The sequence below is a fragment of the Lynx rufus genome, unplaced genomic scaffold (genome assembly GCF_022079265.1).
Source record: "Lynx rufus isolate CCGP_SWC_20201006 ecotype Redwood Valley unplaced genomic scaffold, mLynRuf1.p SCAF_8, whole genome shotgun sequence".
Classification (NCBI taxonomy): Eukaryota; Metazoa; Chordata; class Mammalia; order Carnivora; family Felidae; genus Lynx; species Lynx rufus.
The window spans coordinates 64,300,531-64,318,715 of NW_025814896.1; the positions used below are offsets into that span (position 1 = coordinate 64,300,531).

The 18,185-nt window shown below is 46.3% G+C and overlaps 1 protein-coding gene across 1 annotated transcript in view; it reads left to right on the forward strand.

The window, feature by feature from the left end:
- SLC3A1 (solute carrier family 3 member 1) overlaps positions 1-18,185 on the forward strand; it is a 50,689-nt gene that overhangs the window by 23,539 nt on the left and 8,965 nt on the right. The window contains exons 5-8 of the mRNA XM_047068333.1: positions 1,832-1,957; positions 12,720-12,839; positions 15,644-15,768; positions 17,871-18,066. Coding sequence (XP_046924289.1) covers positions 1,832-1,957; positions 12,720-12,839; positions 15,644-15,768; positions 17,871-18,066 — 567 coding nt within the window. The remainder of the gene's footprint in view (positions 1-1,831; positions 1,958-12,719; positions 12,840-15,643; positions 15,769-17,870; positions 18,067-18,185) is intronic.

The following is an 18,185-nucleotide window of genomic DNA, read 5'->3' on the forward strand; positions in this document are numbered from 1 at the left end:
ATCAGCCCAGAGCCTGACTTGGGGCTCAAACTCCCGGACCGCGAGATCGTGACCTGGCTGAAGTCGGACGCTTAACCGACTGCACCACCCAGGCGCCCCTTATTATTGTTATTTTTTTAAGAAGAGTTTTAAGTGGATGATTCTACTAATTTTCTGAGGATACAGTAGTTCAAACTCCAAGACCAATGGAATGTATCTTTCTCCCCAGTTGACCATCATTTGCATTTTTTTCACAAACAGGAGTCCAGAGCCTGGATAGAAGGTTCAAGAAAATATGTTAGAAATGTCTGCTCTTTAGGTTCTTTCTGGGACTCGACAGCTCCACTCCCATCGCCCCCCCCACCCCTGCTCCCAGGCCCATGCATCACTGCCACCCACCTGCACCCTCACCACCAGCTGCTGTGGGCCCAAGTGGGGAGCAGTTTCCTTTGGTCTTGGTTTCCAGTGACCCCTCACCCCAGGCGCATACTTGCCCTTCCAGACAAAGCTGACTTCCCAACCTTGCTGCATCCTGCTCCTGCTGCGTCCCCACACTCAGCGGTGGGACACTGCTGACTGGGCTCTTGGTTTGGGCGTCCCTTCTGCTTCCCCACTCTTCCCTCTAAGAGCTTCCCACTAAGGGGCCCGGGAGGGCTCCCCTGGCCTTAAAAGGGGCTCAAGCCCCATCTCATTCTGATCTGCCCCACTCCATAGCCCCGGCAGCAGCAGATACGGCCAATGGGGAGGAGCGCTCAGCTCCAAGATGCCCCCAGCCGACCTGTGCCTCAGTAGGTGTGGCTCACACCTAGTCTTCTTCCTTCCCACCTTGCCTAGTCCTTGCTCAAGGTCAGATGGTCCCATTTGGGGCACAAGAGGGAAGGCAGGAGGGGTCTGAGCCCCCTACCCTCTGTAAATGGGCTCCAGCCCACCTCACCGCCACCTGGAATCTATTGCAGTGGGGGAAATGCAGTCCACCCATTATCCAGGAGGCCCAGGTTCCCTGTGGCAGCCACCTCAGGTGGGCCGCAGCCACTGCCCGACCCCATCCGCTTCCACCCCAGGCCTTGGTTTCCCCATGCCTCACACAGGGCACTAATAACAAGGAACTAGCCTTGCTCACTCCCACCCTTCCGCTCCTCCCTACCCCCCAAGGTTCTGGTTCCATCTTTCCTCTGTTCACAAACTACCTCTGGACAGTGTGTTGTTTTTGTTCAATGTTTCCATTCTTAGACACACATCATCGCTGCCATGACCACCACATGTTCGTCCTCATTGCTTCCTGCTGTTCTGCCCGCATCCCCCTCCTCCAAGATGCTCTTAGGGGAAGGGGCCTCGGGCAGAGCAGGCTGGGTTACCGACCACCCCAGTCCCAGGGAAAGTGGGATGCTGTGGCAGAGCGAGGTGGGGGGACCTGTATTAACCATCGAGGGTGTAGGGGCCACCTCCTCCCCATTCTGCCAGGGAAGAGGTAGCCACTATTTGTCCCAGCCTGGTCCTCCCTCCCCCAATCTGGTTTCCGATTTGTAGTTATTGAATAAAAAAAATATCCTGTTCCGGAGAAAAAAAATGTCCGCTCCTTAAATTGGCCTCATTCTACATTTGAGAGCATTGGTTTGCTATTGCGGTTGTTAGGAACAGCTTCTACTAGACAAATACACCCCAACTACATTTGTGCGGCATTCGTGGGTGACATTTTAAGGAATGAATTTATCCAGTGCTCTCCCTAGAAGGAAAATTCCGAGGATTTGCGCACTCCGCCTGCACCGGGCCAGGGATGGCAATGATCGTTTCTTTTCGGGCAATGCCATTACATGGATGCTAAGAAGGCGATATGCTATTTTCTGTTTGCTAGCTAAGCGTGTACGGAAACTCCAGTTGGCACTTTGACGAAGTACGAAACCAATGTTACTTTCACCAGTTTATGAGAGAACAACCTGATTTAAATTTCCACAATCCTGATGTTCAAGAGGAAATAAAAGTGAGTACGGATACCCCCACAGACTTCTCCATTGCATGGGTGTAGAAGTGGGTACCCGATACACTTTGTGTTGAACAGTAATTGTTGACTTCGGCTCAGGTCACGATCTCGCGGTCCGTGAGTTCGAGCCCCGCGTCGGGCTCTGTGCTGACCGCTCAGAGCCTGGAGCCTGTTTCCGATTCTGTGTCTCCCTCTCTCTCTGCCCCTCCCCTGCTCATGCTCTGTCTCTCTCTGTCTCAAAAATAAATAAACGTTAAAAAAAATTAAAAAAAAAAAACAACAACCAAGTAATACAATTAAACTCTGGGATTATGGAGTCTGAGGCAAATATTAGACCCTCAGACATGCTGGTCATTCCTTCCTCACACAACGGACGGGGGAGGGAGGCAGAAATACCTTGGTAACTTAGCCCTGAGGTACCCCTCTGCCTGTGATGATGAGAGGATGGAGTGAGGTGCGCCAGAGTGTGGGCTCTAGATCTGAGCCTGCATCTGGACCCAGCGCCACTGCTGCTACCGTGGGCTTCTGGGTGAGATATTTGGCTTTCCGTGTCTCTGATCCCTCATCTGTGAAACACGGTCGAAGGCAGTATTTGTCTCACGGGCTATCTGGAACATTGCGGGACATGACCCATGCACGGCCTTCTGTATCCAGGTCGTGTTCTAAGCACTGGAAATGCAGCCGCGAATCAAACCTGCTCTCAAGGCATTGTCTGCAAACCGAGGGGAGGGCACACAGTTACCAACTAAACGTGTAACGTGTCGGGTGGTCCCTGAGGGTAAGGGACGTCAGAGTGCCAGGCACAAGTTGGTTTGGGGCCATCCCTCCGTGGAGGTCCTGTTTGGACAAAGACCTGAAGTTTGAAAGGGAGCCCCGTGGATGTTTGGGGGAAGAAGGTTCCAGGCGGGAGGAAGAGCCAGTGCAGAGACCTCGAGGTGAGAGTGTGCTTCGTGTGTTTCAGGAATGACGTGGAGGCTGGTGCATCCAGTGACCGGAGGGAGCAAATGGAAATGCAGGACACCAGCTAAATTTTCATTTCAGATAAACAACGAGAAAGATGGTATTAGGGACCCGCTTCTGCTAAAACATTACTCGTGGCGCATCTGAAATGAAAACTTAGCGGGGTGTCCTGTGTTTTATCTGGCAAGCCTGCCAGTGCATAGGAGTGACACGAGAGGGAGGGTTAGGGGCTGAGATCCAAGAAGTGGAGACGAGGGGCGGATCCCGTGGGGCCACGAAGGCTGCTGTAAGGGATTCCTGCTGAGCTGCTGAAGATCCCTCCGTGGCCCCTCATAGGAGGCTTCCTGTCGGCGGTCACCACACAGTGGTGGTTCCAATACCCAACACGACAGACATCAGCTGTGGTGTTGCTGCTGCTGCTGCTGTGGCTGTAGTGGGCAGGGATTCAGGTTAGTGGGGGAGTGCTCTGAGGTCGGTAGGTGGGGAGGGGACCCGAACAGAACAGAGAGCTGTGGGTCCCTTTCTATAGCTCACACCCTGTCAGCTGAAGGGTGAGGGTGCAGGTGGCCACGCTGGAGCCACTGAGGGCGCCCACAACCCTTAAGTTTGTTCTTGTTTTTTTTTTTTTTCTTTCCTCTTATGTTTATTTACTTTTGAGAGAGAGAGAGAGAGAGAGGCAGAGAGAGAAGGAGACAGAGGATCTGACTTGGGCTCTGCGCGGATAGCAGTAAGCCCGATGCAGGGGCTTGAACTCACAAACTGTGAGATGATGACCTGAGCTGAAGTCGGATGCCTAACCAACTGAGCCCCCCTGGGCACCCCTCTTGTTTTTAAGTACTACCTCTAGGGAGATATAATTCACATAAACATAAAATGCACCCCTTCAAGTGTATAATTCAGTGGTTTTAGTCTCTTCACAGAGTCGTAAAGCTATCACCACTGATTTCACAACATTTTCTTCACCCCCTAAAGAAGCCCTATATCTATTAGCAGATACTCTCCGTGCCTACCCCTCCCCCCCACCCCATTGCCGGCAACCGCTAATCTACTTTTTGTCTCCGTGGATACGCTTGTTCTAGACATTTCATATAAACAAAGTCGTACAATATCTACCTATATGTCTATGATATGTATCTGTATTTATAATCTACATTTAATAAGTTGAGAAACTGCCCAGCTCTATTCCAAATCAGCTGCACCATGTTTAGTCCCGGTAGCAATGTGTGAGGGTCCCGATTTCCCCACATCCTTCCTTGCCAGCACTTGTTACTGTCTGTATTCTTGAGTACCATCATCCTAGTGGGTGTGTAGTGACATCTCACTGGGGTTCCGATTTACGTTTCCCTGATGGCTAATGACGTTCAGCATCTGCGCATGCGCTTATGTAGTTTATTTTTATATCTTTGCTGGAGAAATGTCTGTTCACATCCTTTGCCCATTTTAAAATTGTGTTATTTGTCTTTCTGTTGTTGGTTTTAAGATTCTTTTGAAGTTTATTTATTTTGAAAGAGTGTGAGCAGGGGAGGGACAGAGAGAGGGAGAGGGAGAGAGAATCCTAAGCAGGCTCCGCACTGTCCAGAGCAGAGCCCTACCTGGGGCTTGAACCCACAAACTGCAAGATCATGACCTGAGTCAGAGACGGATGCTCAACTGACTAGGCCACCCAGATGCCCTGGTTGTAAAAAAAATTTGTATAGGGGCGCCTGGGTGGCTCAGTTGGTTAAGTGTCTGACTCTTGATTTTGGCTGACAGGGAGGAGCCTGCTTGGAATTCTCTCTCTCTCTCTTTCTGCCCTTCCCCCGCTCTCTCTCTTTCTCTCTCTTTCAAAGTAAATAAAATAAACTTTAAAAAAGAAGTTTATATGTATTCTGGATACATGATTTGCAATTTTCTCCCATGCTGTGGGGTGTCTTCTTGCTTTCTTGATGGAGTCCTTTGAAGCACAAGTTTTAAATTGTCCAATTTATCCGTTTTTTTTTCTTTTGTTGTTTGTACTTTAGTGTCATTTAGAAACCATTGCCTAACCCAAGGTTATGAAAATTTTTTTATGTTTTCTTTTCCTAGTTTTATAGTTGTAGCTCTTACATTTTAGGTATCTGATCCACTTTTTAAATAACCTTTTATATATGGCATGAGGGGGTCCAACTTAATTCTTTGGCATGTGGCTATCCAGTTATTCCCACAACATGTGTTTAAAAAAAAAGTTATTCTTTCCCCATTGAACTGTCTTGGAACCCTTTTGAAAATCAACTGGCCATAAATGTCAGGATTTATTTCTAGACTCAATTCTTCTCTATTGATCTGTAGGTCTGTTCTTGTGCCAATACCACAGTGTCTGGATTAGTCTAGCTTTATGGGAACTTTCAAAACTGGGTCGTGTGAGTCCTACAATTTTGTTCTTCTCTTTCAAGATTGTTTGGCTATTTTGAGTCCTTGTATTCCTTTCTTTCTTTTGGCGATCAATTATTATTATTATTTATTGGAGTATAGTTGACATACGATGTTATATTAGTTTCAGGTGTACAACATAGTGATTTGACAATTCCGTATATTACTCAGTGCTGCCCACAGTAAGTGCAGTCGCCATCTGTCACCATACAATAATGTCAAGAATATTATTGACTGTATTCCCATCGCTGTACTTTTCCATCTCCATGACTTGTTCTGCAACTGAATGTTTGTACCTCTTAATCCCCTTTATCTCTTGTGCCCATCTCTCCACCGACCTCCCCTCTGGCAGCCACCAGTTTATTCTCTGTATTGAAAAGACTGTTGTTTGGTTTTGTTTTGTTCTTTAGATTCCACAGATAAGTGAAATCATATGGTATTTGTCTTTCTCTGTTTGACTTATTTCACTTAGCATAATCCCCTCTGGGTCCATCCATACCGATATAAATGGCCAGGTCTCATTCTTTTTATGGCTGAGTAATATTCCGTTGTGTGTGTGTGTGTGTGTGTGTGTGTGTGTGTGTGTGTGTGTACAAACCACATCTTCTTTACCCATTCATCTGTGAATGGACACCTGGACTGCTTCCATAGCTTGGCTATTGTAAATAATGTTGCACTAAACATGGGGGTGCATGTATCTTTTTGAGTTAGTACTTTTGTTTTCTTTGGGTAAATATCCAAGAGTGGAGTTACTGGATCATATTCTTTCCATATGAGTTTCCATATGATCAGCTTGTCAATTTCTGCAAGCAGCCTGCTCCTGGGATTTGAATAGGGATTGCATTGAATGCGGGCATCAGTGTGGGGCAGCATTGCCACTCTAACAATATTAAGTCTTCTGGACCAGGAACACATGATGTCTTTCCACTTGTTTAGGTCTTTAATTTCCTTCAACATTGTTTTGTGTTTTCACTGTGCAAGTCTTGCATTTTGTTGTTGTTGCTGTTAAATATATTCCTGTAGACTCCTTACTTCTATGGCTGTTTTTACTACACATGTTTAATGTTTCCCAGAATTTAGATGAATTTAGATGATCTGTTCCAGAAGTAGGCACCTTGTCAGTGCAGCCTTGTCTCTTTGAGGTTGGGGAGAGGGGAGTGGGGAAAAGAAGGTTAGTTTTAACCTTCTTTGCTGGAGGGTGGACGCTGTCTTCCATCACCAAAGATCATTTACACACCCCCACCTGTACCTTTCCCCACCCCACCCCGCCCCCACACACTTTTGGGCATTTACTTTGTGCCAAGTGCCTCACCTGGATCATCTCATTTATGCTCTGACCAAGCCTTATTTAGGAGACTGTAGGATCATTTTACAGAGAAGGAAACTGAGGGTGAAAGAGGTGAAGTCACCCACCTGGGGCGGATTGATCCAGAGCAGGATTCAAACCCAGAGTCCATCCTCTTACTCACAACCCCACTTCCGACTTGAGGCAAACCCGTTTCTGTCTCTGTGCTTCACTTTTCCTACACAGTTTTTCAAGGGGTTTCAGTTGGAAATTCATAAATGTGGTGGGGCACCTGGGTGGCTCAGTCGGTTGAGCGTCCAACTTCGGCTCCGGTCATGGTCTCGCAGTTTGAGAATTGGAGCCCCGCGTCCCGCGTCCCGCTCTGTGCTGACAGCTCAGAGCCTGGAGCCTGCCTTGGATTCTGTGTCTCCCTCTCTTTCTGCCCCTCCCCTGCTCACATTCTATCTGTCTGTCTGTCTGTTTCTCTCTGTATCTCAAAAATAAGTAATAAACATTAAGAAAAGAAAAAAAGTAGAAATTCATAAATGTGAGTATAATCCAGTCGGTTTATCAGGCAGTGGATTTTTCTCCAGGCTCCTTGTGGCAAATAGAGATGGACTGTCTGGAGATGTTTAGACAAGTGTGATCAATTTTGTCCAAAGGTGCCAGCCAATACATTAATTATTTTTTGACTGTTCCAGCCGTTCCCTTGCAGGCATCCAAGTAGTGGAACAAGAGCCTTATTTACTAGTCTCAACAGAATGAGATTCCCCTTGGGATGAATCGTTAACTGCCTCCAGTTGAAGGTTAGACATTTTTGTAAGGCTGGTATAGAAGATTTGCTTCTAGAACTAAATAAGAAAGGCCAAGAAGCTGCAAGGAAAGGCTCTTTGCTGCTGAAGAGGGACTTTTCACACGAAGGGGACTTTCCAACACCCTCCTACCCCCCAGCAGCACTTACCTCTGCAGTAGAGCTAAGCAGGTTAATTATTTGCAACCCAGCGAGTTTGTGGTGGGGAGGCATTTGGAATGATTCCTGCTTGCATACCAGCTTGCACTCATGGAGACTTCTTGCTTCTGGCTCCCATCAGATTTCAGATTATCTGCACAGTGGGAGGCAAGCGGGGGGCACGCAGCACACAGCACCCTCGTCTCTCCTCTCTGTATTCTCCTTGCACTGGCCTTCAGGGGACTTGGCTCTGCCCTGAACCTCTCGCGGCTTGAGCATGTTTACCTCGTGAAGTCTAGAAGCCTTCTTGGGAGAAGGTGGAGGCTTACGTTTGTATGGCATTTTGGACGTTTCCAGCCACTTTGGTTTTTACTTGCGATCAAGTCTCTTCGTTGCCAAATGAGCGAACAGAAGTCCAGAGAGCTGGGTTAGTAGCAGAGCAGGGAAGAGACTCCACACAGCCCAGCCCTCTGCCTGAACGGTGTCAGGACCCCGAGCCCGCCATGTGGAAATGTTGAGTGCTGGAGTGTGGGATCCTGGGGAGTTAGTATGTTCATGGCCACTGGGGACAGGGAGCCCAGGTACCCCACCTCCACTCACCCCACCCCACCCCCCACCCCGCCCCGGCTTAAATGTCAGCTCTGCTCTGCTCCTACTGAGCACGGCGTTGGTGGTGAGGTGGTGAGGTGGTGAGGATTTGAATTTACAAGGTCTTAGGGAAATCATTTTCCATTTGCATTTTGGAAATCATTGTGGAGAAGGGGCTTGAGTGGGGCAGGTCTGGAGGCAGAGGGGCCAGGGGAGAGGATGGGTCAGTCATCAGGGAAGAAATGCCAGGGGCTTCGGAGCAGTGAGGTGGCACGGGGTTGCAGGGGTATCATCAGGTTAGAGAGGAGTCTGGCGTGACTCTCAGATTTCGGATTTGAATGCAGACTGGCGGTGGTGCCATTTCCTGAGATGGGAGACAAAAGACGAGGCGGGGGGGGCATGTCTTAATCATGGAGAGTTTGATGTCTGAGACGTCAAAGTATTCAATGGAGACTCGGATATAAGGACATGGAGCTTGGGAGACATGTCTGGCTTAGAGATAAAACTCTGGGATTTGTGGGCATGCGGACAAGGCCTACAGAGGTCGGGCAGGTAGTGTCCGTGAGAGCACCAGGCTGGCCAAGATGGACAAGGGGGTCACTTGCAACTGAGCTTGAGGTGATTGTTGGCATGTGGGAATAGGGGCCAGGAGTTGGCAGATCTTCCAATCGAAAGAATAAAATAAAATAAAGCAGAGCAAATGGGTAAGGGAGCCAGAGGGTTCCAATTCTGGTGCCACCACTTACTAACTCTGTGACCGTGATCAAGTTACCTCATCTCCCTGTGCCTCAGTTCCCTCGTTGGTAAAACAGGAACAATAATGACACATACCTCTTGGGGTGATTGGGGATTAAGTGGTTTAACCTCTCTGTATGGCATTTAGGATAGGGTGTTCCTTGTTATTTAAATGCTTGTTAAATAATAAATGGGTAGATAAATGAGTCAATACAATGTTGTGAAATGAAATGAACAGGGAGTGTAAGAGCCCCCCAAAGTGCTAATATTTAACTTTTCTTTATTTTTGAGACAGAGCGAGAGCATGAGTGGGGGAGGGGCAGAGAGAGAGGGAGACACAGAATCCGAAGCAGGCTCCAGGCTCCGAGCTGTCAGCACAGAACCCGATGCGGGGCTCGAACTCACAAACCATGAGATCATGACCTGAGCTGAAGTCGGACACTCAACCGACTGAGCCACCCAGGTGCCCCCCAAAGTGCTGATATTTAAAGGACTGCGGAGTAGACAGAGAAAAGTGGCAAATGAGGAGTGGGTATCCGGGAGCTAAGGGATAGGAGTATTTCTTGAAGGCGCGTTTAGACAGCAGGGCCAAACACGGCAGAGAGATCAGGTAATATAAACACCCAAGTGTGAATTGACTCTAGCAGCAATACCTTAGTCCCTACAGAAACTCTGCCAGGCGGGTGTAATTTTATGGATGAGGAAACCAAGGTCAGTAAGGCCATGCAGATGCCCTAACGCACGCAGCTGGATGCAAAGTGGGGAGCTGGGAAGGGCGCTCGAATGGGTCAGAATCCTGAGCCTGTGATCCTTCCTCCATGCCCTGCTCCTGAAGGAGTTAGCCAAGAGTTTCACCAAGATTTCTGAACAGCAGTAGGGTCGATTTTCTTTCCTTTGCTTAAAAGCAGAGAATATAGTTTTCTCTCTGTACTTCTAAAATATCCTATAGTTTGTTATTCCTCTTTGAGATGGACTGAACCTGGGGTTTATGTCACTTTCAAGACGATGTCTTACAGATCGTCACCTGTAAGAGCAGAGTTTTTCTATTTCGCAAACTAAGCTTTTTAGGTAAATGGCCCAGTAACTTTAGTCATCTCAAAAGAAAAGTTTTGCCTCTAGGTTTCGTGAATCTGGATATGAGACTAGTAATGCTGAATTGGTTCCTGTTTTACTCAGCGCAGTGAATTGTTTAAGGAGAAAAGAATGAAAACCAGGACTCTGTGATGTCATGGGAGTTATACAGGAATCGGGGACACAATGTACTGTCCCCAGAGTCCCGTGGCGCCTCTGTGGGTCACCCAGACCCAGCAGAACTAGGCTCTGTGCCCATTTCTGCACCAGGCACCCTGGGAGAGCTTAAATGGGGTAAAGAGAGGGTTAATGATTAAAATCTAGAGCTCCCTTTTCTCACCTAGTTGGGAGAATAAATAGCACAAATATTTTTCAAGAGCACATTTTGGATTATCTGAATGAAGACCACAGCGTTTTTACAATGACTCTCAAAAATAACCATCCAACTTTTGCTGTTTTGTCTCTTCAAACGATCATTGTATCTCTTACTGGATTGAAGTGAAAACCCTTGCCAGGGCCAGAAACCTTTGCTTGGGTACACATTTCTCATTTTTTATGGCTGGGCCAACCGTTAGCAAGTCTAACTATTCCCAAAGGGAATAAGGACCCCATGAAGAAAGTGAGCAGATTTTTTTCTGGGAAATCTGTGCCCCAAAGCTTAATGTTTACAACAGAGTGGTGTTTAATGTTTTCCCACAGCTTTGTCGGAGGTGGCTTGGATGGATTACAGCTATTTGTGTCCCACCCCCACCCTGACCCACCTCCCATGTTCTCTCTTGTCAGGACCAACGCCACCTGGCCGTAGGCCTGGGTTGTATGGAGTCTGAAGCTTGTGAAAATTTGGGGCCTTCTTAAAATAGTGTAAAGTTAGGTACAGGGTGTTTACTTAGCCCGGGGAAAGAAGGTGGGTAGGAAGGGGCCGGGGTTACTGAGGGGTCCTGAAGCTTCATGCTGAGTTGACCCCTGGAGCCACCGGGACGAGATGGTTCTGCCTCATCAATGAGGTACCTTTACATCTATTGACTTCTCTCTCTCTCAATCTCTAACCAATCGCTCTCACTTCCTGCCTTTCTGCTGCGCTGACCTCCAGGACCAATCCTGCTATTTCATCTTCTTGTAAGATCATGTGCCTCTCCTTTAAAGCTTTTTATCCTGGCTGTGACTTAAATATTATTGCATTACTATTTGCTGTCTAGTTGGGGATTCTAAATAAATTCAGGAGACCTAGGACCATAGCTGTTGTATTTTGCTCATGGTTGTAGGGCTTAGCTAGGTGCCTAGCCCACAGTTGGAACCCGAATACTTATTGAATGAATGCATTTGGTTAAGAGCAAGAGGCTAGTAACAACAAATTTGTGGGTTTTGTGTGGGTAGAACCAGCTTAAGGGTATTTGGCTCAACTGTGTCCACGCTAAGATTCTAAGTCTGCTCTTAGATTTGAAAATGTTTTTCAAGCTTTGTTACTCACACTTGTCACTTTAAAGGGACTTGACCTCAGCAGTATTAACCCTTCCAGTTAGCCTGTAAGAAACCCTTGAGACCCTTGAATTACAGCACTCTAGAGACCCCACATTCACATGTAGACACGAAACACATTTTAAAAAGGACACGTTTTTTTGGGTGATAGTCTTTATTTGGGAGCCATGGCTCTGTTCTCCATAAATTAGCTACTTAGTCTAGTACTCCGAGTTGTGGGCTGTTCTGTTTTACTGTGATAAGTACGTTCCTGTAAAACCTGCCACTCAGTAAGGGCTGAGCTGAGAGGAAAGTGGGGAGAGCCACTGTCCCTCTGCAGAAGGGTAGCTTGTGGCTGGTGCCAGAGTAGAGCCAGCTGGCAGGAGTGGAGAGCGGAGACCTAGTTCCTCTGCTCTTCAAGGCCCTGTGGTCCTTCCAGCTGCCCCAGTAGAGGCCAAGTCAGTTCTGCCTCCGTGATTAGCCATGCTGTCCTACAAACCGTCTGGAATGTTCTTCCTAATCGTACTCCCTGATAAACTCCCACTGGTCAAGGTAGAACTCTAGCTCTTCTTTCGCTGTTTGTGGCCACCCATGTTAAATTTGATCTTCTTGGAGCGCCAACAGCCCTGCAGACAAGGAGTCTCCTCTCATGATGTTGCAGTGCACCCCGCCTGGCATTATTAGGTAATCTTCTCATGTGTCCCCAACTATGCTGTAAATGCACTGACGCCTGGGGCCATGCTGAATTTTCGTGTCCCAATGGTATCACAGCATGTTTGACTTATTTGGGCTTTGTACTGTGTACTTTCAGTCCATGACTGGTTCACTGAGGACCTGGTGCTGTGGTCTGAGGCAAGGGTAACAGAAATGAAAGCTGCAGTCTTTCCTTCTAGAATCTCCCACTCTGGTGGAAGAACCCTTCATGAGCTGATGCTTAGCTGATTGTTTTCTCTGTTTGGAGTGACCTTTAAGGAACTGGGGTTTGGGGGAAGATATGTTCCCAGTTTCTCCTGAGTCCCTTTCACTGTGGTTTCATGCCTTCATTTTGAGTGATTCTTTAAACTTTGGAAGCATGCTCATAACGTTAATTACAAATGTAACATTCTGAATTCAAATTTGAGGGAAGTATGGGAGTCCATAAATGCAGTGAGAGTTCACTACATTAAGCTGCTGCTATGCTCAACAGACAAAAATACACTATAGGAGTGCTGTGCTTTTGTATCTGGAGATGGCCGTTTTATAGTGGAAAGTCATTACAGACAGAAACTTTAATTAAGCATTATAAACATAATGCATAATGTAACCAAAGCATTTTGTTTCTTTGTGTTTAGGAAATCATACAGTTCTGGCTCACAAAGGGTGTTGATGGCTTTAGTTTCGATGCTGTTAAATTTCTTCTAGAAGCAGAGCATCTGAGAGATGAAGCCCAAGTGAATAAGACTCAAATACCGGTAAAGTTTTGTCTTAAACATTATTTTTTCCCCCTTTCTAAAAATGTCATCAGAGCATTTTCTTTTTTTCTTTATGTTTATTTATTTTTGAGAGAGAATGTAAATTCAGGAGACCTAGGACCGCAGCTGTTGTATTTTGCTCATGGTTGTAGGGCTTAGCTAAGTGCCTGGCCCACAGTTGGAACCCGAATACTTGAATGAATGAATTTGGTTAAGAGCAAGAGGCTAGTAACAACAAATTTGTGGGTTTTGTGTGGGTACGAGAGTGGGTTAGGGGCAGAGAAAGAGGGAGAGACAGAATCCGAAGCAGGCTCCAGGCTCCGAGCTGTCAGCACTGAGCCCGACGCAGGGCTCAAACTCATGAGCTGAGAGATCATGACCTGAGCTGAAGTTGGTCACTCAACTGTCTGAGCCACCCAGGCGCCCCCAGAGGGTTTTCTTTTTTAGCATGAGACACCACTGACCAGAGAGGAATTTGATCCTATCTACTATAGGAAGCTTTTAAAAAAATATTTAATTTAGTTAAATTTATTAATATATGCCTCTGAATTTTAAAGCATAGTTTTTTTTAGTTTATTTTGAGAGTGAGCACACTGGAGTGGGGGAGGGGCAGAGAGAGAAGGGCAGCATGGAGCCTGATGCAGGGCTCAAACCCACGAACCAGATCATGTCCTGAGCTTAAAGCAAGAGTTGGACTCTTAACTGAGCCACCATGGTGCCTGAAGCGTAGTTGTGTGTGTGTGTGTGTGTGTGTGTGTGTGTGTGTTTCCATGCCCAAAACGGGGCTTGGACTCACAATCCCAAGATCAAGAACTGTATGCTTCACTGACTGAGCCAGCCAGGCGCCCCTATCGGAAATGCTTTGAATCGTTTTCTTTAGAAGAACAGAGTTGTTTCAAATGCATAGGCCTAGATGTTTCCTTCATTGGCACCCTCTGATGTAGGGCATCCTTAAGGAGTACTTTGGTGACAAGGGTTCCGAGGGCACGGGCTCCACCAAGGGCTCTGACAACTCACTGCGATTGTATCATCTCACTCAAGCTCAAGTGGGGAGGCTTAGGATTCCTGAGCTGCTTCTGTAATCATTAAAGAACACACAGAAGAGCAGGTAACACACGCCTGCTGAATGTCTGTATGCTAGGTGTTTATTTAGAACAGTCCATTTAACTCTTGCAACAGCTCACAGGAGACATTTCATGATCCTCATTTAGAAAATCTTAGAGAACTGACTTTATCAGGGGTGATGGAGATGATAAATAGAACTATAAATCAAGCCTATCTTGCTACAGAATCTGGGTTCTTTGTGGTTCCACACCAGTGGTTCTCACCCTCCCCCCCATGTCACACCAGAGACAGTAATCAGGATGCCACTCTGCTCTTCTGGTTGACCACCACTCTACAGTCACTCTATGTTCAATGGCTAGACAGGAGTCCTAAAATGGGTTGCAGAGTAATGGATTTGTAAATTTACACAACGGATTATACATTAGTCAAAATGAGTTACAGTGACACACAACAATATGGGTGAATCTTAGTGTAATGTTTAGTGAAAAAAACTAGGGGCACCTGGGTGGCTCGGTTAAACATCTGACTCTTGATTTTGGCTTAGGTCATGATCTCATGCTTCATGAATTTGAGCCTTGCATTGGGCTCTGTGCCAACAGTGCAGAGCCTGCTTGGGATTCTCCTTCTCTCTCCCTCTCTCTGTCCGTCCCCTGCACGCTTTCTCTCTCTCAAAATAAATAAACTTAAAAAAAAAAAGAAAAAACCCTAAATTATATAGAGCATGATACACTTTACATGAAATGCATATAGTTAACTATCAAGTGTCTAGCTTTCGTCCTAATAGATTTATGGGCACTTAAGAATATCATTAAACCAAATCAGTTAACTAACGAAAAGTTGGCAATGCCTGGACTAATTATGAGAGCATGTCCTGAATCAGAGGCCATTTTTTGGGGAGGCGCAGCGGTGGGAAGCACATGATTTCCAATAGGGAAAATGAAGGGGGTAAAAAGGTGATATATTAGTCCCAAAGAGAAGTGCATATCCTTGGAGAAGAAATCTCAAAGTAACCTTCCTAATTATGATGAGATGTCTTAAGACAGGCATATGCCTCCAGCCACGACAAAAGATCAGAACAATGGGTCTTGTGTGCCACCCAAGACAAACAAGGAAAAAGTGATTTCAGTAAGAGACTTAGGACTCCAAAACTCTTCACTTGATCTAGCAAGCAAGTTCACTTATTGAAAAGGAGTCCACTGAATGGATGGCAGTGTAGATCCATGTCCTAACCCAGGATTTATGACCTTGGCTTGTGTCAGACATAGTCTTTTACTTTGGATTCTAGATCACTGTAACCCTAGGAAGGCATAGAATGAATATCAGGAAAAATTACTGAGCCCCTGGCAGTGTTTACTTACCACTTCTATCCTTTATTCTATTACACTTTGGACAATTTTGTAAGCAGATAAAGTCCAGGTGTAATGAGCTCTATGTTTCCTTTGCCTTTAAACATTCAGGACCACTAAATGTTTAGGAAAAGGGTTTTGTTGAATACATTTGCAATCAATACATAGTAAAATTTGTTTTACTTAATAATTTAAGCATCAAAGGAAGTCCTAATAGTCATGAATGTTACTCTCCAGCCATAAAACCCCATGAGCACTTCAAGTCCTCGGATCATCCTTCAGCACGTTTGTCTTGGCTTGAGCCCTTTGAAGAGACCATCTATATTCGCCTAAGGCCAGCTATAGGCATCTGACATATGAAATGATGGTAACCATGTTTCTTGGTTTCCTAAGGACACGGTCACACATTACTGGGAGCTGTATCATGACTTCACCACCACCCAAGTGGGAATGCATGACATTGTCCGGAGCTTCCGGCAGACAATGGACCAATACAGCAGAGAGCCTGGGAGATACAGGTGACCACAAGACACGCTTCTGTTCTTCACGGGCGTAGGGTGTGATCTATAGCTTATCCTTCACAGCCAGGCATTCTCGAGAGGCTCAAGTTATTTAACAAACCTCCATAACTACAGTGTATTATAATTCAGTTTTGCCAGGGCCTGGGATAGTCTTTCATGTTGTTTTAACTTTGCTCATTTTCAGTTTCTTTTTTTGTTCAGACAATGCACATCACAGTCCTTCACAGAATTTTGTGAAATTAGCTTAAAATACGTAGTCTAAATGTTAGTCACTGACTATTCCACTTTTAATCATTACTATTTGGCCTGTTAGTGTCCAGTGTCCAGTATGAATCCAAATGTTTAAACTAAACTATTAGATCACAATGGTTAGCAACACAGCTTTGGAATCAGATGGACCTAAGGTAGAGTCCTGTGTGTGACCTTGGGCTGGTTCGCTGATTCAAGTCCCACTTTCTCAATTAACAGGTGATAGTGAAACCCTTTTCAGGCTTTTGTGAGACTGCAAGAGATAATGTCTATGAAGCACTTAAAACAGGGACACATGAACTCACTAAATCTCTTCCTATGTTTATATACATCACCCAGTAGCATCAACAGGAGTTAAAGAAATTTCTCCTCCTCAAAGTAGGTCCTCTGATTGCTATCCCCATACTACAGATAAGGAAACTGAGACTCGAGCACAAAGGCAATGGTCAGGTGGTAATGGCAGGGATGGAACCGGAGTTGAAACACTTGGGTTCCAGATGTCGTGCACTTACTTCAAACAGGTGAAGTCAGCACTGATGTAGGTCATTTCAGGCTGTCTTTCCCTAAGAGTGTTTGTTTCAAAGTAAGCTCTACAACCAACGTGGGGCTTGAACTCATGACCCCAAGATCAAGAGTCACGTGCTCTACCAACTGAGGCAGCCAGGCATCTCAAGGGTGTGTGTGTTTTTTTTTTTTTTTTTTTGAGAGAGAGCAACAGAGCGCACATGTGGGACTGTGAAATCATAACCTGAGCCAAAATTAAACGTCAGATGCTTTTACAAATTTTTAAAAAAAAATTTTTTTTCAACATTTTTAATTTATTTTTGGAACAGAGAGAGAGCATGAACGGGGGAGGGGCAGAGAGAGAGGGAGACACAGAATCGGAAACAGGCTCCGAGCCATCAGCCCAGAGCCCGACGCGGGGCTCGAACTCACGGACCGCGAGATCGTGACCTGGCTGAAGTCGGACGCTTAACCGACTGCGCCACCCAGGCGCCCCAGCTTTTACAAATTTTAAAAAAAATGTTTATTTTTGAGAGAGAGAGTGCAAATGAGGGAGGGGCAGAGAGGGAGACAGAATCTGAAGCAGGTTCCAGGCTCTGAGCTGTCAGCACAGAGCTGGATGTGGAGCTCAAACCCACAAACTGTGAGATCATGACCTGGGCCGAAGCTTAACCGACTGAGCCACCAAGGCGCCCCTCCAAGTGTTTGGTTTTTAATAGCCAAGGGTCACCCTGATAATAAAGTGAGGCTTTATAGGGATTCAAATAAAACGGGAAGATTTGGGGGGAAAACCCCTTCACATGATATGCAGACACACACTGCAGATTCTAAGTGTGAGGAAGATTGCTAAAGAGTTCCTGGAAGTTACTGAGTTTTAATCAGATTTAGAAAGAAAGAATATTGACTGATCTCCAAATGTATTTTATGTTTATTTGGAGAGACAAAGAGCATGAGCAGGGGAAGGGCAGAGAGAGAGGGAGAGAATCCCAAGCAGGCTCCGTACTCAAGCCTGACACATGGCTTGAACTCAGAACTGTGAGATCATGATCTGAGCTGAAATCAAGAGTCGGATGCTTAACCAACTAGGGCACCCAGGCGTCCCCAAATGTATTTCCTAACTCTCAGGCACGGCATAGTATTAGGCTAGTCCTTGGGTTTATTGTCCATGAGAAGTGAGAAAGAGTCCAGGTGAGCAGGCATGCCACTACTTGGCCATCTGGCTTGATTCTGCTTCCTAGTGAGCCCAGCTGGATGTGGGTAAGAGTCCAGCAGACGGAAGCACCTGCAGAATGCTTCTCAGTCCCCCGACGGGCCCTGAGGACACTGCACCCTGCCAACTCTTCCAGGTTCATGGGGATTGAAGCCTACGGAGAGAGCATTGACAGGACCATGATGTACTACGGGTTGCCTTTTGTCCAAGAAGCAGATTTTCCCTTCAACAATTATCTCAGTGAGCTGAACGCTCCGTCTGGGAACGGTGTGTTTGAGGTTATCACATCCTGGATGGAAAACATGCCAGAAGGAAAATGGCCTAACTGGATGGTAAGTCCTCATGCCTGATCAGCACGTCTGGGGCTGTGGTGCTTGTTGAACAGTCACCCCTAACTCGAGGGCTAGGTCTGTAAACAGGCGTCACCCTTCCCTTCATCGGTGATTCTTCA